General features: G+C 39.1%; 1 protein-coding gene across 3 annotated transcripts in view; it reads right to left on the reverse strand.

Annotated features, from left to right (window-relative positions):
* RASGEF1B (RasGEF domain family member 1B) overlaps positions 1–26,441 on the reverse strand; it is a 615,892-nt gene that overhangs the window by 170,672 nt on the left and 418,779 nt on the right. For 2 of the 3 annotated variants that reach the window (XM_050790144.1, XM_050790145.1), the window contains exon 4: positions 9,474–9,557. The exons of the other annotated variant lie outside the window; for it this stretch is intronic. In XM_050790144.1, coding sequence (XP_050646101.1) covers positions 9,474–9,557 — 84 coding nt within the window. The remainder of the gene's footprint in view (positions 1–9,473; positions 9,558–26,441) is intronic. 3 annotated transcript variants of the gene reach the window in all.

A 26,441-nucleotide genomic window follows, 5' to 3' on the forward strand; every position in this document is an offset into this window, starting at 1 on the left:
AAGACAGGACCATCCACTGAGGGAGAAACAGAACATTCGTAGAGCACGAGAAGCAGAAGAGAAAGAGAAGCTAACTAGTTTGGTTCTGAACAGGCTGAGTAAATGAACCAACAGAATAAAGACAACTGCTCAAAGAGAGAGAGTTGATTTACCAAAAAAAAAAAAACACGAAAAACAAAAACAAAACCACAACCAGCACTTTGGGAGGCCGAGGCAGGCGGATCACCTGAGGTCAGGAGTTTGAGACCAGCCTGACCAGCATGGGGAAACCCCGTCTCTACTAAAAACACAAAATTGGCCAGGTGTGGTGGTGCATGCCTGCAATCACAGCTACTCGGGAGGCTGAGGCAGGAGAATTGCTTGAACCCGGGAGGCAGAGGTCGTGGTGTGCCAAGAGTGCCATTGCACTCCGCCTGGGCAATAAAAGCAAAACTCTGTCTCAAAAACAAACAAACAAACAAAAAAACAAAACAAAAAAAAACACAAAGTGCACCAGGGACGGAACACTGGGTAACAGAAAATTGCAGGTATTGTTGTAAGAGAGACCAAGAAGGTCAGATGAGAATTAGAATGGTCTGCTCTCACAAAACCCAAGAGAGGAACAACTTTCCAGAAGAGGGCAATTGAGTCAAATGCTGTGAAGATCAAGTCAGAGAAGAATTGGAATGTATTCTTTGGGTTTGGCAGTTAGGGGTTTCCTACTGATCCTGGCAAGATCACCTTCAGTGGTGCTGAGAATGAAGGAAACAACTTCCTTTCACAAAGCATGAGAACATTTTCATTTTCTCTTTTCTCTCTCTCCCTGTTTTTTTTTTTTTTTTTTTTTTTTTTTTTTTTTTTTTTTTTTTTTTTTTTTTTTTTTTTTTTTTTTTTTTAAGATGGGGTCTCACCATGTTGCCCAGACTGGAGTGCAGTGGTTGCTTTCAAACAATCCTCCCACCTCAGCCTCCTGAATAGCAGGGATTACAGGCGCACATCATAGGGCTCAGCTTCTATTTTGTTTTAATCTCAACATAACATCTCTTATGGCTGATTCTTTTTGAAACTCCTTAATGTAAAAATTGTAGTTTCTGACTTTTCCAAATGAATAGAGCCTTTTAAGAGTTATCATTCTGTAAGCAACTGTCTTTTAAGGTAAAGTTAAATTTTTCAGTAAGGAATTCATTAGAGAGGTTTTAGAAGGCATGTAATAAAAAGCAACCTGAACCCAGGTAATCAGAAAACATGGATCTCGGATTCATCAGTGTGAGAATTTCTTTCCTTTCGTTTTTCTGCCACTCCCTCTCCTTAACAAGCAGCTAAGATGTAAAAAGAATTGCGCTTGGTGCTTTGGGGACACTAATGAATAGAGCACGATCCTGCCCTACTTCAGCCCCTAGCCAAGGAGATTACAAGCCAGTGCAAAAGACAGATGTGCAATCAACCAACCTTAAAATAAGGTGGGCTGATATAAATGTTCACAGTGGTGCAAGTAAAGTTCTATGAGGGCCTAGAAGTAATCCTCCGCCTTTTATGAAATACAGGAAGTGACCTTTAAAAACACAGACACAACTGGGGAGTTCATCACTCCACTAATTACCTCCCTACTGTTCAGACCATAAACTTTTATGCAATCTGCTCTCTGTTCACCTCATTTGTACTCATTTATTTTAACAGGCATCCAAGCTGCCTATATGCAAAAACTTTACAGGTATTAGTGGTGAGTGGAGATTTTAACTCCACCCTTGACTTGACTGTAATTCTTTCATTAAACTGAACTTTAATGATATTTAATAATATCACTTTGAATCTTTTCATTGAAAGTGTTAAAGTTCTGAAAATTAAATGCATAACCTCATGGATTAGGTGGACACTAAGCCTCCTTCTCCCAGGGGAGATAAACTGGGACACCTCAATATATGGAATGGCTTTTGAAGAATACTATTTTGATCTGAGTAACCTCATGGTAACATCTTTGCAGCTCATACCCCCTTTAAATTTCTTTGTAAAGCAACTGCTTTTAAAGGATCAGCCTAAGGCTGCATGCTCACACATTATTTCCCATTTGTGCACGGTTGCTATTTATAACTGGGGCCTTTTAGAAAATGAAAATCTAAGGTGGGTTAGCTGTAGCCAGAGTGACCCATAATATAAGCCAGGTCATACTTTTTTTGGCATCCTTCTGTGTCCTCTCAGGAAACTTTGATTATATTTCAACTAGAAATAGGAAAGAGATTGTCCAAATAAAAAAGCACTTCTGTAGCAGGTGGTTAAGACACAGGTTCTTGAGTCAGCATGCCGGGGTCTGAATGCCACCATACCATTTATTAGCTTTGTGACTCTGAACAAGTTGTTTATCACCTAGGCTTCATCTGTAAGATGATTAAATGAGATAATGCTTATAAAGAATTTATGTTAGTGTTTGGCACAGAGGTCTCAAACAATAGTAATTGTTGTGATAATTATTATTGCTGTTATCATTTATACCAAATTGCCCTGGATTACAGTTTATAGTACACTGCCTCACACATGGTAGGTATTCAATGTCTGTTTATTTCTTAGCGGATGCTTGGCTAGCTTTTAGCTGAGGATGCAATATTTCCAAGGAGTGCTTCCTTCGGCTTTCTTGAGAGTACTGGGAAGATAACAAAAGGAACTCAAGGACAAGGAGATTGGGCAGGTAGCAAAACTGCCTTAATTCTGTATTAATTCTGCTGATAATTCAGTGGTGCAGCTTCACAGAGCTCAGTGATTTTTTTTTTTTTTCCTATCTATGTGAAAAGAGGGTATATGCATCCTATGGCAGCCTTAGGTCATGTGTTTTGACTGCTCTCAGGTGGTACAAATTAAAGTTTCTTTCTCCCTCAGTAATATACCAGGCTGTCTACTTAGCATTTTTCCATCAGAATTTCCACTTGATATTTTTCAGCTGGGTTCTGGAAGCGACATTAGGGTGGTGTTAATGGAAAAGTATCACCACATTGCGACAAGGAAAGAATAAACAATATCTCTGTAATACAAATATGACTCTGTGCCCTTTGATAGCAGCACATTCCACAGCAGCAAAGATCTGAGGATAGTGTGTGTTGTGTTCGTGTGCGTACGCTGTTAACAAAACATTTATTTATATTTAAACATTAGTATATGGTGATGTGTGTGTGCATTTAGTCCATACATGTTGTACCGTATGTTTTAACCTGTAAAGATAAGCTATAAAGCAGGATCAGAAGAACAAGAATGATATCTGTTTCGCATGTTTACTGTTTCTCAGTTTTATAGTGGGGAGGCATCTACATACTTCTAAAATTAATCAATTTATAAGCCTAATAAATATTCTACAGATATTAATTGTTCACATTTCATTTTTTTCCTGTGGCTTTTGAGAGCTAACATTAAATATTTTTATCCCTACAGGAGGACAAAAAATGAATTGCTATTGGCTTAAGCTCACTTGGTAAATTTCATTACAACCCTTCTAAGTTTATCGAGTCTATTTATAGAGCCATCTTGCCTGTTAGGAATGTTAAGGTGGATAAACTTCTCACCTTTATGCACCAGACTCTATTTTTTCACCCAGTTGAACTCCTACAGATGGAACTAATGTAGTAAACTTCAGCCTAGGTTATGCCTGTGTGGTAGTGAGAACCCAGGACTCTAAATTTAAGAGATCTATGGTTTCCCTCTGATTATTTAACATTTATAAGACAGTACAGATGATACTGATTTTAAAAATTATTTGTCTTTAGTCAAATATAGTAAGCCACTAACATAGAATACTACTTCAAGAACCATTATGAACAAGGATAAGAAGATGAAAATACCTAACTGAATAACAAACTAAAATGTTGCATTTATTTCACCATCAATAGACAGGCACTACCTGCCTACTACGTACATATCATGGTTTCAGACATTTAGGGGAAAGGCAGGATGAAAAAAATCTGCCATGGACTCTAATGTATGATAGTAGAAACAGTTGCCTTTTTAGAGGGTTAATCTATTAAGCCAAAACAATAAGTATTATTTCATGTTAAATAAAAAAAGAATGGATCTAGAATGAGGTATGAGGTAATGATTCACTGTTCCCATAGAAAGCCTGTGTGATAGAGTTATAGCAAAAGCTGGAGCCCAAGATGGTTGCCCTAGGGAATCCAAACCTGCCTCAGAAAATGAAATAGAATATTACGTGAAATACAGATATGAAAATATTTGTGAATATCCCCAAACTAATGACACCTCCTACCTACAGTAAGTATCCCTAGAAGAATTACTTGATTGGCAATGGACTTCACTATGGCGGACAAACAGCTAGTATCAATAGAAACATTATTTGATAGACAATGGACTCTTGAGTTTGAGTAGTTTCAGTAGAATCTGTTTGCCTCAGTCTAAGGACAGTTTCTTTGAGATTAGATACCTAGGTTTACTACCTTCAGAACTGAAAGACAGAGCTCTCTGCTAAGCAGAGTCCTGCTCACCACCATGTTCTTCGAGCCAGAAGTTAGCTTCTCTGTCTCTTCTTTCTCAACCAGGCTGGATTTGGGAAATGGGTGCTAACAAGTTAGCATCTCCATTCCTTTAGCTGCTATTTATTGTACCAGGTTCTCTCAGTGACTTCCCACAGAGCAGGCAGCCTACTCTCTGCTCTGTGTAATTGTGCAGTAAGATATTATTGCTGCCACAGCAATAATGACCAAAATAGTAGTGGCGTAAACCAAATCAAAGTGTATTTCTGTCTTAGGCAATTACAGTCAGAGCACAAGCAGCCAAGGGTTCTATGGAATCAGAAACCTCAACTTTTCAATGTTGTTTCTCTGCCCTTCTCTCTTGGTCCCAGGTGGCTGGTCTAGCTTCTATTACCACATCTGTATTCCAGCTGACGTGAGGGGTAGGGCCTTCTTACAAAGGGCATGACCTGTAAGTTACATACATCATGTCCACTCACATCCCATTGGCCATAATCTAGCCATACAGCCACATCTAGCTGTAAGGGAGGCGGATAAATGTGCTTTTTATCTGGGTGGACATATGCCCAACTGAAACTTCCATTATTTTAGGGAAAAAAATCGAACTCTTGAACTGGAAGGTTTTCTCCACCTCATCACAAAAAGCTCCAGAAGAAAATTACTTGGCTAAATACATTTTGCCTCAGTGACCAGAAGCTAAATGTATATAGAGAAAGAGTTCCAGCTGAATCAGGGGTACTTACACAGAAAAACTAAGATCATGTTCTTATACAACTATAGTAGTTGTCATGGCTTACTTTGCTAAGAATCATTATCTTCCAATTATTCCACACATGACCTTCAGTACTTTTTGGAAGCAGCAGTAGTCTATACACTAGTTTTTGAGTTGACTTCTCCATCTTCTTGGGTCACTGACAGTCCTAAATAATGAATATTATGTCCCAAGGCACCTGTGGAATTAGTGCTGTATGGCTAGATCCATCCAGATCTAGCCATAACATAATAATATAATGTTCAGTAATTTTGAACAGCCGATGACCTACATGACTACTCTTAAAATGGTCCCCATTAGCTTAGCTAAGCATTCCTTTGCTAGGGAAAATTGTGTGGTGGTAAAAGAAGCTAAAGATTAATCTATGAAAAGGACACCTGTAATTTTTTCTTCCCACGGATGCTTCCCAACTTTGAAATAAAGCAGATCTATGTTTCGTTGATTCAAAGTTCACCAGTTCCTTTCTTTTTAATCTGTTGTTTATCCAGTTACTTCCACCTGGCTCCTTCAGTTTCCCTTTCCCTCACTCAGAAATACAGAATGCCTAGGGAGTCTTGTTTACTTTCTTAGACACCCTTTCATTTAACAACACTGCTATCATTCAAAGCAGTCGATCTCTCCATTTCCTTCTGCTCAAATAAAATAATTTTATTTATTACTTTTTTTTGCATTGAGGACAAGTCAATCAGATTAAGCTGTCTCCTAAATTATTTTGAGAAAGGCAAGTTGGCAGTCATGGTCATGGGCATCCCCTCATTCAAAACAGTTGTCTGCTTGTGTATCTGGAGAAACCTGCACAGTTTGCTGAGCTCATGGCATTTTACTGGGTTGTTTTAACTTAGCATGATATGCACAATATCTTGCCAGTAGCACCAATGAGAATTTTGTGGAGAGCCTGGTAGTTTTTTACGTTAACCTCTAATGTTACCTATCTCCCTCAAGCCCTGCTTTTATTTTCATCATCATTGTCCAATTCCCTTTCAGGAGTCTACTTTGAATCTCCCATTAATTTATTAAAATCCTGCAATTCTTTCTGCATTTATTGTTGGCCTGTGCAACCTCTAGGGAGTAACATGTTTACTGTCAAATATGTTAAAGTTTACTCTGTTTTAGTTCATCCTCCAGAGTATCTCCTATAAATTACAAAGAAAAGTCTTCTAGCTGTAACATTGAGGGATTTGATGGAATAAGTTCAGCTGGAGATTTCACAACACAATATTTAGCAGCTGCAAAGGAAAGGAAGACAAAGCTGCCAGGTTATCCCCAGGAAATCCCAAGATACATATTTTTAACATTTGCATTCTTATTTACATAAATTTGTATGTTTCATTCAAAAGGCACTGACTCTAATTATGTAAAATAAAACACTCGATTTCTCTTTATCTGACGGGTAGATAACCACATATTCTAGGCTTGCTTGCCTGTTGCCCAGAGTGATTTCTCTGGCTTCTTCCTCTCTGCTCCAAGAGTTTCTCCCCATTATGCCTACCCTCTCATCACAACCATTAAGGAAAAGAGCTATCATTTGGTTGTAGGATTTGAGTTGGCTCCAAAATACTGTTCTCTATTACGTGCTCTCATTGAAATCCTGTTTTCCAATTGTGGGTTTTCACAAGACGCTCCCTTCCCCCTTCCCCCACAACAACAACAACAAATGCTGGTCCCTGATTCAGCTTGGAGAATCATTGTTTGGGTGGTGAAAATCCCATCTTGAGCCAGCTTTCAGTCTTACATTCAAAATTTCCCGGTAGTGAGGAAGATAGTTTGGATTCTGGGCAGATTAACCATAGGTTTCAACTATCCACCCCAAATGCTGCCTTCCATGGGCCCCTATAATTATAGGTTGACTCTGCCTACATTTTTTAGTGTCATTTCTCCCCTCCAGGTAGATGAATATCAGAGCTGACTGCAAAATAAATTCATTAGAGTAATTTATATCAAGTATATTAAGCCCAGAAGCTAGAGCAATGAGAAAAGAGATCCAGAGCGTCCTTTGGGAGCGATCTCACTCAACCCAGAACAGTCCTGGTGACACCGTACAGAAAGCCCATCTGCTAACTCTGCCCCAGTGGGGAAGGAGCGCCTGAGAATCACACGGAGAGACAATATCACGGAACCATGGATGGTTATACTGTACTAAATTCACTTCCACTCTCTGAAAAGCATTTCAAAAAGCCACTCCCTAACATCCATATACTGCTGCTTCTGTTCCTCATCATGCCCAGGAAACCACGGAGTAAACTCAGGACCACATATTGAATTGAAATGAAATTTAGTCAAGCGACCCCTCAGGGATTCATTGACTTTTGACCTTTGCCTTTGAAAAGGCTTCTCTCCGTCTCCACAGACAAGCTGGTGATCTGTTTATGTTTAGAGGCTATATAAACAATGTCAAGATACAGGGGCTAGAGGGGACAGTCATGGAGGCAAGGCCGTGAATATTGGAACAGTTAACAACACATTCGGTGACATCCAGGGTGTGTTTTGTTGTTGGTCGGTTGCTTTAATCTTTGGGAGAAAGGATATTCCTCTTACTGAAGTCAGCAGAGGGGAAGTGCAGACCTCACCAAACACAAAGTAGAGAAACACAGTCCTAAGAAACTTGGGTTGCTCCCCTGCTATGCCTGCAAAATGTCAGCCTCGCTGACAGCAGACAGGCAGCTTCTGCTTCACCCGGGATTTCACACCCCGCATACAGCTGCCTCGGCAGGACTTGTGGCCAAGGCAAAATTACCAGGAATTAGCTAGGAAAACAGATTCACTTCCTGTAAAAACTGCAAACCCCGCCCCCCTTCCCCCTACGCCCTGCCTCTGGTTCCACCCATGTATATCTATAGGAACACTATGTAAAGAATTTTTATTTGTTTGTTTTCGGCTTTTCCTGGCAGTGACTATGTTTCATACTAGATATTGGATTGTATGTGGTCCGGAGATGTACTGCAATAGCAAAGGACAGGAAGGTGGTGAGAATCCCAGGGACACTGTGGTCCTTCTGTTAAGGTATACCTGGAAGGTACGCTTGATCTACTCATCAGAGTTTGGTTTCTCTTTCTGAAATACAACACCTCCTTCTTCTATTTCTTGAGATAAGCAAATTGGGGATCTAGTTTCTCTAAGCTTACTAGTTAGCTTTTCATTTATTCATGTATTCAATTCATTTGCATAACTCCTTGAGTGCTTGAATACATAGTGGACAAAATAGGTAAAAAAATTTTTAAAACATTCCTGGCTCTTGTAGATTTATATTAAATTATTTAGGCAGGACGCGGTGGCTCACGTCTGTAATCCTAGCACTTTGGAAGGCTGAGGTGGGTGGATGGCCTGAGCTCAGGAGTTTGAGACCAGCCTGAACAACATGGCGAAACCCCATCTTTACTAAAAATACAAAAAATTAGCCAGGTGTGATGGCACATGCCTGTAGTTCCAGCTACTTGGGAAGCTGAGGCATGAGAATTGCTTAAACCCAGGAGGCGGAGGTTGCAGTGAACCAAGATCGCACCACTGCACTCCAGCCTAGGCGACAGAGTGAGACTCTGACTCCAAAAATATATATATAAACAAATAAATTATTTTATCTTTGTAACAGCCCCATGAGGCAGATACCATTATGATGAGTTTTTGTTTGATTGGATCTTTTTTTTTTTTTAAAAACAGGGAACTTGCTCAAGTCACACAGCCCATGAATGGCAGACCTGTGACTTGAAGTCAGGTAGGTTGGCTTCAGAGAGCCCCACACTCTTCCTTTAGGGTGCTATGCTCCCCGATGGGACTGACGGCTGTGATTGCAGGTCCAGAACAGGAGCAGTTCAAGCATATACCTGTAGTTTCTAGAGGCAAAGTCTTTAAGTCAGCAAGATAGTTTAAAAGATAAATATTGTATAGTTAGTATTGTGGCTGATTTCCACATGAAGATGTCAGTGACTAAAAGCACCCTCTTTCTTATAAGTTTCCATAGGCAGAGGAAGGTGAATCAGAGTGGAGAGATCAGAAGAGTGAAGGAAGATGGGAAGGATGTCATTGGAATTGATGTGGAGGCAGACACTGAGGACAGGGACTCTCAGATCAAAGTTTTCTCAGGCTCAACATTTTGCCTGAGAAAGTCCTACTAAGGCCAACTAAATAGTACAAACTTTGAATTATATCAGTTACTTTTTTGAGATCAATTTTATTATTTCACTGAAATAGCTCAAGGCAAAAAGAAATAACGGTCAATTGACTCGAATCATACTGTCTGATAAAAGTAGGTTCATTCTTACTTTGCCTATTGGCTTCTCAATCAGAGGGCTTGGAAAGCAAACTGGAGTTATACTGCCGTACATGGAAGGTTTCCATTGCTGTTCCTGCAAGAAAGGAAACAGAGAAAGGGAAATTTCAGGGATGTGGCTGGCTTTCCTGCTGCATGGATCCATTTTCCTGTTACAACAGTGCCTCAAGCATTTCAACTTGATAGTTGTCACTTGAAATATTTGAGTCAGCATTTTTGCATGATCTCTTTAGTTTGCGGTCTGTGCAAACTCATTTAACCTTGTTCAGGGACACCATTTATGACATTTTTAAGGCATTAATACATACATGTTGACATACATTCAGAATACGTTCACCTCTTAAGATATCTTCCTAGAACACGGATCAGACTACGTGAATCTTTTTAAAAATAACTTTACTAATATATCATTGCATAAAAACAATGACCTGGCCAGGCACGGTGGCCCATGCATTTAATCCTAGCACTTTGGGAAGCCAAGGTGGGCAGATCACTTGAGGTCAGGAGTTCAAAACCAACCTGGCCAACACAACGAAACACTGTCTCTACTAAAAATACAAAAATTAGCCAGGTGTGTAATTCCAGCTACTCGGGAGGCCAAGGCAAGAAAATTGCTTGAACCAGGAGGCAGAGGTTGCAGTGTGCCGGGACTGTGCCACTGCACTCCAGCCTGGGCAACAGAGTAAGACTCCGTCTCAAAGCAAACAAACAAACAAACAAACAAACAAGTGACCTCATGTAACCCTCTGGTTTCCAAATCTTTGATGCCATATGGGATAATTTCCAAAGTACTCTACCTGCTATTTAGAGCCTTCCCAAAGAGTCTCTGCTTTTTCAGTTTTGATTCTGCCCTATGGTTTACCCTAAATCTCAAGTCACATTGGTCCATGTTATTTTCACGAATGTCTCCAATTTATGCTGTTCTGCTCATGATTCCTAAAATAACCTTTCTGCAATATCTGCCTGTGAATTCCTTCTTGTTCTATAAAGCCCAGCTCAAATTCCCTAGGAAACATTTCACTATTGTTCTCTACTTCTTACTAGAGTCAGAATAAATTTCTCCCTACCAAGTTCCGTGGTACTATTATTGGAGTGTGCCATGGTTTGAATGTGCACCCCATAAGTTCCTGTGTCAGAAACATAATTACCATTGTAAAAATATTAAGAGATGAAGCCTTTAAGAAGTAACTAGTCTATCTGGGTTCTCCCCTCCTAAATAGATTAATGCTGTATTCAGGGGGATGTGTTAAGTTATCTTTGGAGTAGGCTCTTGATAAAAGAATAAGTTCAACTCCCATTTTCTCTCTGTCTCATGTGCTCATTTCCTCTCACCTTCCACTATGGGAGGGCCCTCACCAGATACTGGTGCTATGGTCTTGGACTTTCCAGCCTCCAGAACCATGAGCCAAATAAATAGCTTCTCTGTATAAATTACCCAGTCTGTGGTATTCTGTTATAGCAGCAGAAAATTGATTAAGACAGAGTACTTGTCACTATCTGCTGTGAATGTGAGCTACAGAGGACAGAACTCATGCTTTAGTTACAATTTGTATACTTCACAATCTAAAACAGGTCTTATACAACATGCATGCTCTTCTTTTTCAATTAATTTTTTCTTTTGTCAGCCAGATCTTTTTCTTTATATCTTTACTAATTTCTAAAATACCCCGCTAGATCCAGCTCTCTCCAACCTCCAGTCCCAATTCTCACTACACACATTCACCCACTTTTTTCAGTCTTAGTAGAGAAGACATCAAGAGACTTGCAACTGGGGGGGAAAAAACTTAATAGTAGGTACCAATAAACCCCATTAATTAAAAATGAACTTCAAAAATTAACAAATATTGACCCATCCCCACCCACACTGTCCATTAATTGGCTTGTTTCTTGAGTAAAAGGAAGACTTTTTTTTTTCCTGTGGACTTAGCAAGGAATGGAGTATGACCCTCTGGAATCTCTACTCCTGCTGTTACTAATTATCTTCCCCTCTTCCCCTAAGGCAAATTACTTGTACTCTCAACGAGGGTGGCCCTGTCTACAAATGTGGTTTGTGTTATTTACACACATCTCGCAGGGTATTTTGAGACTAATTGCAATGATATCTGTGGTCTAGAAAGGCAAAGTATAATTCCTGGGGAACAGGCCCTATAGTTTACCCTCAGGAGAAGCCATTCAAATCACTAACTTCTTCCCAGGGTCTGAAAACAAGGGTTATAGTTGGGTCCTGAGGGATGTGGATTTCTGTCCATTAGGAGTTAAAGTGAGACTAGCAACTCATTTCACAGGTCATGTTCCAGCCATCAAAGAGTGATTACCATCAAACCCCACTGGCACAGGTCCCAACAATATTAGGGAATGCACGAATGAAAGTTTCAAAGGATACCATTACCAACTCCCGCCTTCCAAAGATAAAAAGATACTGAATGGCACCAGAGAAAAAGCCAAAATATATCAACTTAAGGTTGTAACTTTTAAAAAATGAAAATAACTGTTCAGTATTGATGATTGTGAAACATGATTCTGTTTCAAGGAAGTCAATCTGCAGAGGCAGTAGATGAATCTGAAGAACTCTGCCCTTTACTCTGAGGCTCCTCCAGTTGCTATGGCAACATGTAACTAGTTTTCTTAGGGTGTTATGCAGCCTGATTTTCTTTAGACCAAACATTCCCCTGATACATTTACACTGGGTATACCTAAGACCAAAACAACCCAGCAGTTGCAAAGCATAGATTTCTTACTTACACATTATTTACTTGGTGGGAAAACATAAGTCGGGGCCACACATAAAAGGGAACTTCTGAAACAGTGGGTTCATAGGCAAAACACAGAGCAATGAGGGACATATAGTTATTATTAAATAGCATTTCCCTTTTCCTATCCCCCATCCTCATTTCAGGCTTTTCCCACCTACAGGGTTTTGTATGTACTATGTGTGTGTGTATATATATGTATTAGAGATGTGGTGCATATGTATGTACACACACACACAGTCTGGGTGACTGATACTTAACAGTGTTTCACACTAACTCACCATTTGCTGAATGTGGGGGTGTGGGTGCTGAGGATGAACTTGGAATAAGGAGACTAGCAGGGAATTAGAGAAAAGTTGTTGAAGCCTCAGGCAAACCAGGCATCCTCTCCAGATCTCTGGAAAATGAGGGTAATTGTCCCCTTATCTTCTTCCCATAATAACTTCAGAGCTACAGAACTCCAAAAAGTGACAGAACTTCTCAGAAATCTCTACATGAAAGGTATCTGGTGTTACCTTTCCAGATTGGACCCTTAAAAGGAGACCAAAGAAGTTGTTATGGCCTGACCTGTAATTACTACCTTCAATGTTTATCCTGATGCCTGAAATATAAGCGCAACTTCTGGTGCAAAAGGAAAGCGATAATCAAGGTTTTTAAGGAATAAAGATGTGAGGATCATCTGGCAAGCTCAGCTAGTTGATTGAGCAGTGGGATCAGAACAAGTGGCATCTGCTTAAGGCTGAGTCACCAGGCAGCCCAAATTATCCTAATAATTCTGAAAGAAAGAATGCCTCCTCTTGCAGAAGTCTTGATTTCATATTCCATATAAAGCAAGGATGTTCACATCCATCCAATGCCTGCCCCTCCTCCCCACACCTCAAAGCTAGTAACAGTGTGTTCTGTTTTGAGATGGAAGCAGATTCTACCTTAAAGATTGCCATTCCCCTCTCCAACCTCACCCTGTCACTCATTTTTTAAGGAGCAAAAATAACTGCACCCTGTATCGGTAGAGGGCTTTCCACAAACTGATGACAAAGCACTTTGGTTGCTCCTCACACTGCTCAAAGGCTACAAGCTCTTTCTGGGGCCTAGGATATGGAGGGAGCTGTGACCTTTCAAATACTCAGAGGAAATAGAGGAGAAAGAAAATTCCTAAAAGGGGATGTGATGTAGATAATCACCACTGTCCTGGCCCCTGCTCTCTCTGGCCCCTCAACCTGGTTGTTGAGACAAACCAACAGGGATTTGCGCTGGTCCCTCCCATCACAGCTGGAGTTCCTTCCTTGGAAGGGTCAAGCACACAGACAGACATAAAGCTGAGGCGGCATTGGGAAGGGAGGAGAACTGGGTGGAGGGCGATTAAATGTTGACTCACTGAGGCTTGACCAGACTTCCTCCCTTTTCTACGCTCGAGTACAGTTTTTGATGAACTTAAGTAAACTGTGCATACTGCTACACTTTCTTCCTTCCTTTTGGGCTATTATCACAGGCTTGCCAGCAGAAAGAAGGTCACAGGGGAGAATAAACTCACAAGCATTCTGGGTTTTCCGTTTATTTTGGCAGGATCTTGTTAGAGCCTGACCTGCTAATGTGTTCTTCAGCACCTCCCTCAGTACCCATTTCCCTTGAATGTTCTGCTAAATTTTTGCCTTTAAATTTCTGTTGCCTGGTGGTTTTACATGCTGATTTTTAAAATGTCCCTTGTGCGGTTACCTTCCTTCCCCATGTTTCATGCATCTTCAGCACCACCTGTACTTACCACAAGGCTACAATTACAAAGAACATTAAAACAAGAAACACTGCACATTAATGGGACTTCTGAAAGAAGACGGCACATTCCCTTCACCATACTCACATATCTTGGAGTTTTCTGCCAGGCTTTATCCAAATGCATGTGTTTTAAGCTATAACACCACTTTGTATTAACCTCTTGTATCCACTTAGCATCACATATTACATATTTTTGTCTTGTTGCATAGTCTCTAGAGTTGTAATATTTAGTAACTATAAAATGTTCCATCAACATAGACTATAATGTATTTTATATCTTGATATATATTTTTATCATTTCCATTTTCTCCCTGTAATTACATATGCTTTTATTTTTGTCTTTTGAGTCATTTCTTTAGAATATATTTCTAGAATATATTCTTTAGAACATATTTCTTTAGAATATAATTCTAGAATATAGAACATATTTCTATATTTCTAGAATAAGATTTCTAGGCCAAAAATATAGACATTTTTATGGCTCTTTTTATTTACTATCCAATTATTGCTTTTCAAAAGGATGGAACTGGTTTATACAGCTATCTCTAATATATACACATATGTACTATATATGTGTATATATACATATGTACACGTGTACTATATATGTATATATATTAAAGGTATAGTACATAAGTATGTACTATATATATGTATTTAGAGATATAGTACATATGTATGTACACACACACATCCAACTCTTTTTCTTAACAGCAAATCCCTGAGGAACTGCCATCATCAACCTTGTATTTATAAGTAAGAACACTAAACACCACAGAGGTGAAGTAACTCAGTGTCAGATGACCAATGTCCCTTTTATAGGCTTCACTGGCTTCAAGTGCCTAGACCCAATATGTTCCTGGTTTCAATGAGTAATCACTGACTATGTCTCTATCCTGTAATTTCTTAAGCTTGTGTCACAGTGAGACAGTGAGCATGGAGTAGGAAATATGTCAACTCCATAGCTTACTACCTTTGAGACCATGAGTAAGTTAATGAGCCTTGCTAAGCCTCAGTTTCCCCAAATGTAAAATGGGGTAATATCTATATCATAGGCTTGTTTGGAGGACTTTAAAATTCAGACCAGCAAATAAACTTACATAATAAGTGCTACTATTATTTTTCATGTTAATAAAAAACATTCTCTTGTTAGTCTTCCCTGGTGCCTTCTTCAGAGTAGAATACAAGGTATCAGTGAATCTCTATTATAATGTAATAAATAGATTTCCTCCCCTACTGTCAATCAGCAAATATTTTCTAAGTACTGTAACTTAGCTCTTTGCTAATTTTATAAGAATTTTATATAAAAATATTTTTTATAATTAATATAACAATTTATAGAAACGTAAATAAGCTAGAAGTATTCCCTTCAGGAACAGGAACAGGACAAGGATGCCCACTCTCACCACTCTTTTTCAACATAGTACTGGAAATCCTAATCAGAGAAATCAGACAATATAAAGAAATAAAAGGTATACAAATAGGAAAAGAACAAGTCAAATTCTCTCTCTTTGCTGACAATATGGTTCTATGCCTAGAAAAACCTGAAGACTCTACCAAAAGGCTTCTACAACTGATAAGTGACTTCAGTAAAATTTTAGGCTACAAAATGGATGTACAAAAATCAGTAGCATTTCTATACACCAATAATGTTCAAGCTGAGAGCCAGATCAAGAACACAATCCCATTTACAATAGCCATAAAAAATAATAAAATACCTAGGAATACATCTAACCAAGGTGGTGAAAGATCTCTACAAGGAGAACTACAAAACACTGCTGAAATAAATCATGGATGGCACAAATAAATGGAAAAACATTCCATGCTTATGGGTTTCAAGAATCAATACTATTAAAATGGCCATACTGCCCAAAGCAATCTACAGATTTAACACTATTCCTATCAAACTAACAATGTCATTTTTTGCAGGAATAGAAAAAAATTATTCTAAAATTCATATGGAACCAAACAAGAGCCTGATTAGCCAAGAAAATTCTAAGCAAAAAGAATAAAGCTGGAGGCATCACCTTACCCAACTTCAAACTACGATGTACAGCTACAGTAACCAAAAGAGCATGGTATTAGTACAAAAACAGAAACATAAACAGACCAGTGGAACAGAACAGAGAACTCAGAAATAAAGCTGCACACCTATGAACATCTGATCTTGGATAAAATTGAGAAAAATAAGCAATAGGGAAAGGATTCCCTATTCAATAAATGGTACTGGGATAACTGGCTAGCTATATGCAGAAGAATGAAACTGGACCCTACCTTTCACCATATACAAAACTCAAAATGGGTTAAATATTTAAATGTAAGACCCCAAACTATAAGAATCCTAGAAGAAAACCTAGTAAACACCATTCTGGACATTGACCTTGGCAAAGACTTCATGACTAAGTCATTAAAAGCAATTGCAACAAAAGCAAAACTTGACAAGTGGGGTCTAATTAAACTAAAGAGCTTCTGCACAACAAATGAAACTATCAACAGAGTAAACAGACAACCTACAGAATGACAGAAAAGACTCACAAACTATCTGACAGAAGTCTAATACCCAGAATCTTTAAAAAACTTAATTCAATAATCAAAAACTGAATAACCCCATTAAAAAGTAGACAAAAGACAGGAACAGACACTTCTCAAAAGAAGACATACAAGTGACCCACAAACATGTGACAAAATGTTCAGCATCACTAATCATCAGAGAAATGTAAATCAAAACCACAAAGAGATACCATCTCACACCAGTCAGATGGCTATTATTAAAAGTCAATAAACAAGTGCTGACAGGGCTGTGGGGAAAAGGGAACGCTTATATACTGTTGTTGGGAATGCAAATTAGTTCAGCCACTGTGGAAAGCAGATTGGAGACTTCTCAAAGATCTTAAAACAGAACTAACTACCATTCGACCCAGTAATCCCTTACTGAGTCTATATCCAAAGGAAAATAAATGATTCTACTAAAAAGACACATGAACACATATGTTCATTGCAGCATTATTCACAATAGCAAAGACATGCGATCAGCTTGGGTGCCGGTCAACAGCTGTCTGGATAAAGAAAATATGGTACCTATACAACATGGAATACTACGCAGTCATAAAAAGAATGAAATCATGTCCTTTGCAGCAACATGGATGTAGCTGGAGGCCATTATCCTAAACAAATTAACACAGGAACAGAAAACCAAATACCACATGTTCTCACTTACAAGTGGGAGATAAACATTAGGTACTCATGGAAATAAAGATAGAAACAACCGACATCGGGGACTACTAGAGTGGGGAGAGTGGAAGGAGGGCAGAGGCTGGAAAACTACATATGGGATACTATGCTTATTACCTGGGTGATAAGGTCATTTTTACCCCCAAACTTCAGCATCATGCAATACACCCATGTATGAAACCTGCACATGTACCCCTGAATCTAAAAGTTGAAATTATTTTTTAAATGCTTAAATAAAAATCATAACAATTAAAAAAATTACAGAAGGTACAAAATAGATTAGTTACAAGTTTATTAAATAGTTTAAATGAGTATGTTTACTTTTAAATTGTAAACATATCCAATACTTTTCTATTATAAATCATAATTATAAATATACTTTTAAAACTCATTTAAAATAAAACATACAATGAAAACTTCAACAATGAACAAATATTTTAAATGTTTTTTTAAAGTAACCGATTGAGTTAATAAAATAAGCATAGGCTTATAAAAGTAAGTGCTTATGAAATACATTTATGTCTGCTTCTAAGGACCTTATAAATAAGATAATGATATAGTGAAAAGCACATTGTTGGCCTTGTAGTCTGAAGACCTGAATTTGAAAACTGGCTTTGACACTTACTTGATATGTAACCTCTTTGTGGCTCATTTTTTCAGCAATAAAAAGTATAGTATATAATTTGTTTTTATTTTATTTTATTTTTTATAAAAAGGAAGATCCAATCTTCTTTGTTTGTCTGAAAACAATCAACAGTCTTTCATACATCTCTTCGGAATGTCAAACCATGACATGTGATATTACAGCACAAGATAGTCCATTCACTTGTATGACATAAACTCTAGTATTCTATAGGCGCTTGGAAAAGTAAGAAGGGAAATGAAAATAGGAAGTCATCTATTCAGACATGTGAAAGCATCACATAGAAGAAGAAATAATTTTCCATAGTTCCAATATATCACTGGAGGTCAACTTCATACACAAAATCCCAGAACTATGAGGTCCAAACAGCTCACAACAGTGCTTTCAACAACAGGGGAAGAGGGAGGCAGGGATGCTGTAACCTGCATCTCTGCAAGTGGGAACTGCTTGAGACTGGCAGCAAATTTGGGAAAAGGTATTAATGGATAAGAGGCATTTTATGGGTTAAATTATTTTCCCTCCAAGTTCATATGTCTTTACTCTCAGTACCTCAGAATATGACAAATATTAATATGACTGTATTTGGATGTAGGATCATTGAAGAGGTAATTAATTAAAATGAGGTCATTAGGGTGGGCCCTAATCCAATTTGACTGGTGTCCTCATAAGAAGGGGAGATTAGTGTACAGATATGTACAGAAGAAAGACTGTGTGAAGACTTGGGGAAAGAACAGACATCCACAAGGCTTCAGGAGGAACCAGTACAGCCCACGCCTTGATCTCAGACTTTTAGCCTTCAGAAATGTGAGGGGAAATAATTCTATTGCTTGAGATCCCCAGTCTGTGGTACTATGTTATGGTAGCCCTAACCAACAAATACAAGGCATCCTAGGAAAAAAAAAAAAAAAAGGAGCTTCAATATTGGTGAAAAGGTTTCAGAGCAGAAGGTAGTCAGTGTAGGAAAGGTTTTCCAATGAACTGGGGAGAGGGTGTTGCAGTGACCAGTGACAAAGCAGATGCAGACATCTGAAGGGGTGGGGTTCTGCATGGCTGTGCTGAGCAGGCACTGGGGATATCTTATGCCTTACCCTCAAGGAGCTCCCCAAAGTGTAGTTGGGGAAAGTTGTGAAAAAATTATATTTAAAAGAAGTGGTACATATTAAGGCTAGAGGTATGCAGAAGATGCAGGGGGACCAAAAGGAGGAGCATCTAACACACCTGGGAGAGGAACCCCCTGTTGCTGGGAGGTTTCCAGGAGGAGGTGGTCCTGGAGCTGAGTATAAGGGGACAGAATAAAAGCTAGGTGACAATGAAGTGGTGTGGGATGGGAGAGGATGGCAGATCTGAGGATATGAAAAGAGATGTATGCTGTTTGAGGAGGAGGAAATCTCACGAGTGCAAAAAAAGATGTATGGAATAAAAATAACTGCTGAGTTTTTTGTGAACCACAAATAACCTGGTGCTGTTAGATCTTCCCAAGTGAGACTAGGATGGTGAGAGATGGTGCAGGAAAGAACCACAAGGCAAGAACCACAAAATTCTTTTAACAATGTTTCAGTGGATTTCCTTAGTGAAGAGGAGGATACGTTTGAGGGGATGAAAGACTGGAAACCAGGCAACTATTTAGGATGCTGGTACCACAACCAGGAAAGGTAGGCTAATGTCTGGATATTGGCACTAGCAAAGTAGCAGAAAGACTAGAAAGGAGGGGATAGACTGAAGAAATCATCAGAACTTATCCATTGGTTGGAAATAGAGGTGGCGCTAGAAAGGATTACTGGCACGTTTCTAGGAAGTGGAGGAGTGAGGAAGTGCACCTAAGAGTACAGAATCTTCCTAGGATTACAAGAAAAGGGAAGGACATGGTAAGAGTGCAGATGACAGGCAAAGAGAGACAGTTAATTTAGGTTAGGGTATCGCTCAGAACCAAAAGTCACAAAGAGCATTCACCACTTTTGAGCTCTGCTTTTAAATGTATTATTCTTTGGTGTACCTTTTGCAGTACATTTTGACCTTAACCTGTCTTCCTATCTCAACTTTAACTTTTTGTTACAGCTAAAATTTTCTACCGTCTCCCATGCATACATTATACTGATTTATCCCTCTGTTCCTTCTCATGCCTTCATCTCCCCTTCTCATTGGTCCTGGCTCCACCATCTACTACTCACAGAGACTTGGGCACGTTGCTACACCTTTCCAAACCTTAAACCTCCTCATACACCAAGTGGAGATACTACTAATGACCATTGGGAGAGGTTGTTGTGTAGATTAAATGAAATAAACACAGGGTTCCACTGGAACACAGGAACAAAGCTCTAACCCAGACTTGAAGGTAGAGGGAGTGAGGGTTAGGGAAATCAATAAATCTTTACAGAAGTGGTAACTCCCACTTTCTACTTTCCCTCATAAACATCTCTTCCTTGGAAATGTGGAAGATTTTCCATTCTTGCTCCTCTCAGATCTGTTCTCGATATGACGACTGAGAGAGTTCTTTAAAAATTTTTGAAGTGTGATCCTTCCACTCTGTACTCCTCTTTAAACCAAACACTTCAGAGGTTTCCCACTGCTCTTAGATGCAGACTAAAATTTCACTTTGGTCTAGAAGGCCCTTCCTGGCCAGGCCTCTTCCTACCTCTCTATTCGTATTGCACCATTTTCCTCCTCCTTTTAGTACCTTGAATATCAAGTTCTCTCTTGCCCCAGAACCTTTCCTTATGCTCTTCTCTCTTCCAATACAAAAACAAACAAACAAACAAACAAACAACAGCAACACACATCCACCTCCTGGCATCCAACTCTTCACTTTCCTTTCTAAATTAATCCAATCTTCCCTTCACTATTTAGCTCAACTGTAATTTCCACTGGGTTATATTGACTTGCTTCTATGCTGTAATTCCAGAAAACATTTCTCCTTTGTGACCCTTACATAATTTTAATTAATTTGAACTTTTTTTTTTTTTTTTTGGTACAAGTATTTGTGTGACTTCTCATGAGAAAGCACATATGATCTGTCTCCACCCCCGATGACCCTCAGCTTCCCCAGGGTCAGGGGCTTTTCTGTTCTTTTCCATCACTATATCCCAAAACTCTTGCTCAGCACCTGGCTTATCACAGGCTCTCAACAAATACTTCTTGAGTAAAAAAGCGAATAGTTAAATAAAGAAATTGATGAATTCCTAAGATAATTCTTAAAAGACAAGTAAGAGAGGGGCAGGCAAAGAGAAGAGGGTAAAGATTTTTAGGCAGCGGGTAAATACACATATTCAAAGGAAAGAGAGAGCAAACATATTTGAGTAATTGCACATTGAAAGATCATAGGGTATGCAGGAAGTCGGAGAGTTGGGCAGGGCCAAACTATCAAGGACCTTAATTACGAAGATATGGGAGAGCAAGAAAAATACTTTAGGCAAGGAATGTCTGGAAGACTATGTGCCCTATAAGGATCACATTGGTGTCATGCTGAGGAATGTATTAGAAGAGTCTGAGGCTGGGTGCAGTGGCTCACACCTGTAATCCCAGAACTTTTGAGATGCCAAGGTGGGCAGATCACTGGAAGTCAGGAGTTTGAGACCATCCTGACCAACATGGTGAAACTCCGTCTCTACCAAAAATACAAAAATTAACTGGCGTGGTGGGACAGGCCTGTAATCCCAGCTACTTGGGAAGCTGAGGCAGGAGAATTGCTTGAACCTGGGAGGTGGAGTTTGTAGTGAGCCGAAATCACACCACTGCATTCCAGCCTGGGCAAAGAGAGCAAAACTCAAATATATATATATATATATATATAACAAAACAAAAACAGTCTGAGGCTGGAAGCCCAGAGATCAGGCAGGATCCTGGGAGCTAAAATAAGATGATGGAATCTGAGTTTACAAAGAGGTCAGATTCAGGAGAATCAGTTTCCCACAGCTAACTATAGAATAAAATTAAAGTTTTCTTTCATATGACGTGGCTCTGTGCCTGTGCTTAGTGAATGCCTTCACTTCATCTTTTACATGTATTCAGATCCATGTTAGTCTTGTGTCTTTGTGGTCCAAAAAAAAAAAAAAAAAATACAAGAAGAACAGCATGAAGGTGCCTTCTTCATTCAATCAAAGGCACAAAATCAAAGGCACAAAAACTGCATATTGATTGGTGATGCAGGGTTTCATCTTTTAGAATAAGGTGTGCTGCTTTTGTTCCATGCCAAAAGAACAAAATGTACACAGGTGGTGTGAATAAATAATCCAGATATAAATAAATTATAGTAGGATGCCCTTCTGGATGACATTTTGGCAACAAGTTACCTTTGCAATAGTTCATTCAAGGCCAGCTCTATGAATGTTTGATCTGCACAGTAGCACTGAACTTGGTCCTCAGATGGGCCCCCACTTGGTATAATGTTATGCTGTTGCCATTTAAAAATTCTAGTAACTGTATTCTTAAACTTGGTTTTATAAGCGAAGGTGGATGGAACAATGGAGGATGCGCATGAGCAGAGGGAACGAGCACCACGTGCACGTCTGTTGCTCCTTGCCACCACGTTTGCATACAGTGTGCGCAGTGTCCGTAAGCATAGAATTCCAGTGCGCGGTGCCTGTAAGCATAGAATTCCAGGGAAACCACAATGTGTGGGAGTTCAGGGAGACTCAAAGCAAGTACAAGGTTGTACCTTCAACTGAGTAAACAAGGATGCTGACAGCTCCAAGAGATCATGCTTTCCACTTGACCAGAACTTGCTTCATGTGCAACAGGAAAGCTGTGGTGTTATAAGAAACACAACCAAGGAACCTTATCATATACTTTTTAATTTATGTTATTTTCTTGTATTAGTCACTTATGCTGAAAACAATGACATAGAAGGTAAAAAACAATAAGGAAATATATAGTCCTTTTCCTTTTAGTCCTTCTTTATTCATCGATATTAGCCAAAAGTAGGAAGTGTTGGTAGAATATATGTGTATCAAGAAGTGGAATAAACACTGTTGAGTCAGTTGTACAGCATGTCCACTGTTCCAGAAAGAATGAAATACATATGCATGTACAAGCCACAAAATATAAATTGTATAATTTCAGTGATTCTGGATATGAATTAAATGTTCTTACATTTCCATTCAAAGCTGACATTGTATAATATAAAGATGAATGATAAAATTCATATTAACAAATTTTAATTTTTATTAGAATGACAACAAACAGCAAATTAAAAAACACCATGACAACTTGAGAGAGAGAGACTACAGAAGAATAAAAAACACTTTACGTTTCAGTATGCTGAATGACATTTTTTTCCCTTCTTTTTGGACAAAGGGCTCTGCATTTACATTTTGCAAGGGGCCCTGCAACTAATGAAGCCAGCCCTGTTGAAAGGGAAAGCATTGCTAGATACCAAAGCACAGGCAAGACAATCACCAATCCCGTTGGTGAGCAATGAAAACAGTGGGCCAGGTACGGTGGCTCACGCCGGTAATCCCAGCACTTTGGGAAGCCAAGGTAGGTATATCACTTGATGTCAGGAGTTCAGGACCAACCTGGCCAACATGGCAAAACCCTGTCTCTACTAATAATACAAAAATTAGCCGGGTGTGGTAGCACACGCTTGTAGTCTCAGCTACTCACGAGGCTGAGGCAGGAAAATCACTTGAACCTAGGAGGTGGAGGTTGTGCTGAGCCAAGATCCTGCCACTGCATTCCAGCCTGGGTAACAGAGTGAGACTCTGTCTCAGAAAAAGGAACTGGCTAACTGGCAAAATTCAGTTTTAAAAACTGGTTTGTCTATATAAATTGCCTTGGCATTCATGACCTTCTAGGTGAAATGTATCTTAATGTTAGAGTCCTATGACAAACCATACTTGATACATTGCAGCACTTTTCCTAAATCAGGAGCTCAGGTAAAATACAAGTGACAGAGATAATCAAATCGGATTCCAAAATCACCAAAAACAATCTGTCTAAAAACTCGGGCGCTTCATGTGGTCCATGCACCTGTGAATAACTACAGGCTGAAGTTAAGCTTTGGATTCTGATACTATACGGACAAACAGAATTTCTGTTCTCAAAGATTAAATCAATCAATATTCGCATAAATTTTATGAAATGCTAAAATAATAAAAAACAAGAAATATCCATGCATCGTTATAGTTACATGCAACTTTTAAGGAAAAGAGAATAAGCCTTTGTTCTCCCATTTTCAGGGTTTTCTCTGTTTCACAAGCATATGAATTTTGGCTGATAATCTTACATCTTTCTTATAGTGACTCTTGGATTCATTTTTTTACTAATTCTTGTAAGATAAACAGCTCAGAACACAGTAGTGTGGAAGATACCTTAATCTCTTTGAAACTAAAAGATTGCTCAGAATTACGCTAATATTTCTAAGAAGCGTATATAGTAGAAACATTTCCAAAAACTATAGACCTTAACTAGTCTTCCTAAAATTTTCTGTTACTAGAAATTAAGTGGGGCAAGTTGGTAGATGACGTCCCAAATGGAGTGATAATCCATTAGCATAATTCACCCAGGAAGTAGACAGGTGGGGCAATTATAAGTGCAAAGGTTAAAGATACCCCACCCATTGATTACCTGCACCTGAACTTTCTTGATGGTGAGGTGTGGGGAGACACTCATTCTGGGATGAATAATTAGCAAAAGGCTTAATGTGCAAAATTCCCTGGGAGAGAGGGCACATTGGTTTTTATTCACAATAAGGAGAAAGTGGCGGAGGGAGAATAAACTCTTAAAATCAGGTTTTGGTAGGAAATAGAGCAGACAGGAGTAACCAGTGACTGCAATTGAGCGGGCAGGTGCAGTGGGGCACCCAAGATTGCCTCTGCTGTATGACTGGATCTTGGTTTTCCCTGATTACATGTCCTGTAAGACAGTGATTTATAAGCCAAAAGCAGGCCTTTCCATTTTGATCACCAGTCTAATGGGGCAAACAAGTAAATACTCCTAAAAATATTGTCCATGTAATTGACATTATTTTAGGTATTTAATTATGATTATGATTATAATTCTTAGGAATGAAAATAGTGTTATACAAAAGCAGTTATCGACCTATCAATAGATGTGCTTCTCTTGATAACATGAGAGCCCTCCCTGGGCTGACTTTAGAATAAGACTAGAGACGACTCCTATGTGGAGGTCCCCAGGGCAGCACCTGCCGTAGGGTTCATCCCACAGCATTATGTGCTCACGTTGAGACAGAATCTTACTCTGTTGCTCTCACTGGAGTACACTGGCACAAACAAGACTCACTACAACCTCAACATCCTGAGCTCAAGCGATCCTCCCGCCACAGCCTCCCAAGTAGTTGGGACCACAGGTGTGTGCCACCACAAGTAGCTATTAATTTTTTTTTTTCTTTTTGTAGAGACAGAGTCTCATTATGTTGGCCAGGCTGGTCTCAAACTCCTAGGCTCAAGCAATCCTCCCACCTTGGCCTTCCAAAGTGCTGGTATTTCAGGCATGAGCCACTGTGCCTGGCCTCATTTACTTTTTAATTGTTAAACTAGCTGTTTTATTTATTAGAAAGTGTGATCCATTATCCAAACTTCATTTGGATTGAAAAGCACAAAACTCAGCACCAGATCTGGGTTTGAGACTTTTTTTCCTTTCTGATTTTTTAAAAAGGAAATAAAAACCCTACTACCATTTCTCTTAACTACCCTAATCAACTCATAGTTTTGTTGGGAAAGGCCACTCTGGTAAGACACAGTGGTAGAGGCATTCTTGACTTTAGTTTCATTCTCAAAGCAATACTCCTTGAGATAAAGCATATGAGCATGACTTTCAAACTAGAATGTAAAGTACCACACAAATGCTAGCTTCTCCCTCTCAGAAACAAAAAGAAATGTATGGAAAGATCTATTTTAGAAGAGAGGATGAATGCCAGTGACATTTTTATTTGAAATTGTATTATGAGAGGTAAAAATTTAAAAAGCACACATAGGGCATGTTTCAGGACAAGCAATCATGTCCCTTAGCGGGACTGACTTTCCTCTCATATCTCCAAGCAAGGTAGTCTATGCCTTCCCAGACCTCTTGGGCCAAGGAGGACAGAGATACTATCTCTACCTTCCCTGGGGCAAGTGGCTTCCTGCTTAGCAACCTGAAGGCCAACCAAGACCCATGTTGGTGGAAACTCTTCCACATCTCCTATGAGTCATTACGCCAAAGGAAGGCACTATCCTGATTTCTAAAACCATCATTTTTCTCCCCCTGTTCTTGAACTTTACATAAATGAAATTATACAGGATTTATTCTTCAGATCTGCAATCTTTTCCTTGATATTATGTTTCCGAGATTCATCATGCCATTGTGTATGGCTCTCATTCATTCACTTTCATTGTTGGGTAGCATTGCATTCTGTGAATATATCACAATTTATCCATTTCATAATTGATGGACATTGTACTGTTTTCAGTTTGAAGCTGTTACAAATAATGCAGCTATAAGCATCCTTATCTATGCCTTTTGGTACACATATGTACATTTTTCTATGGTGTGTGTAAATGCGAATAGACTTGCTAGATCATAGACTCTGCATCTATTCAATATAGACAATGCCAAAAGTTTTCTAAAGTGG

Source organism: Macaca thibetana, chromosome 5 (genome assembly GCF_024542745.1).
Source record: "Macaca thibetana thibetana isolate TM-01 chromosome 5, ASM2454274v1, whole genome shotgun sequence".
In the NCBI taxonomy this organism is placed as follows: domain Eukaryota; kingdom Metazoa; phylum Chordata; class Mammalia; order Primates; family Cercopithecidae; genus Macaca; species Macaca thibetana.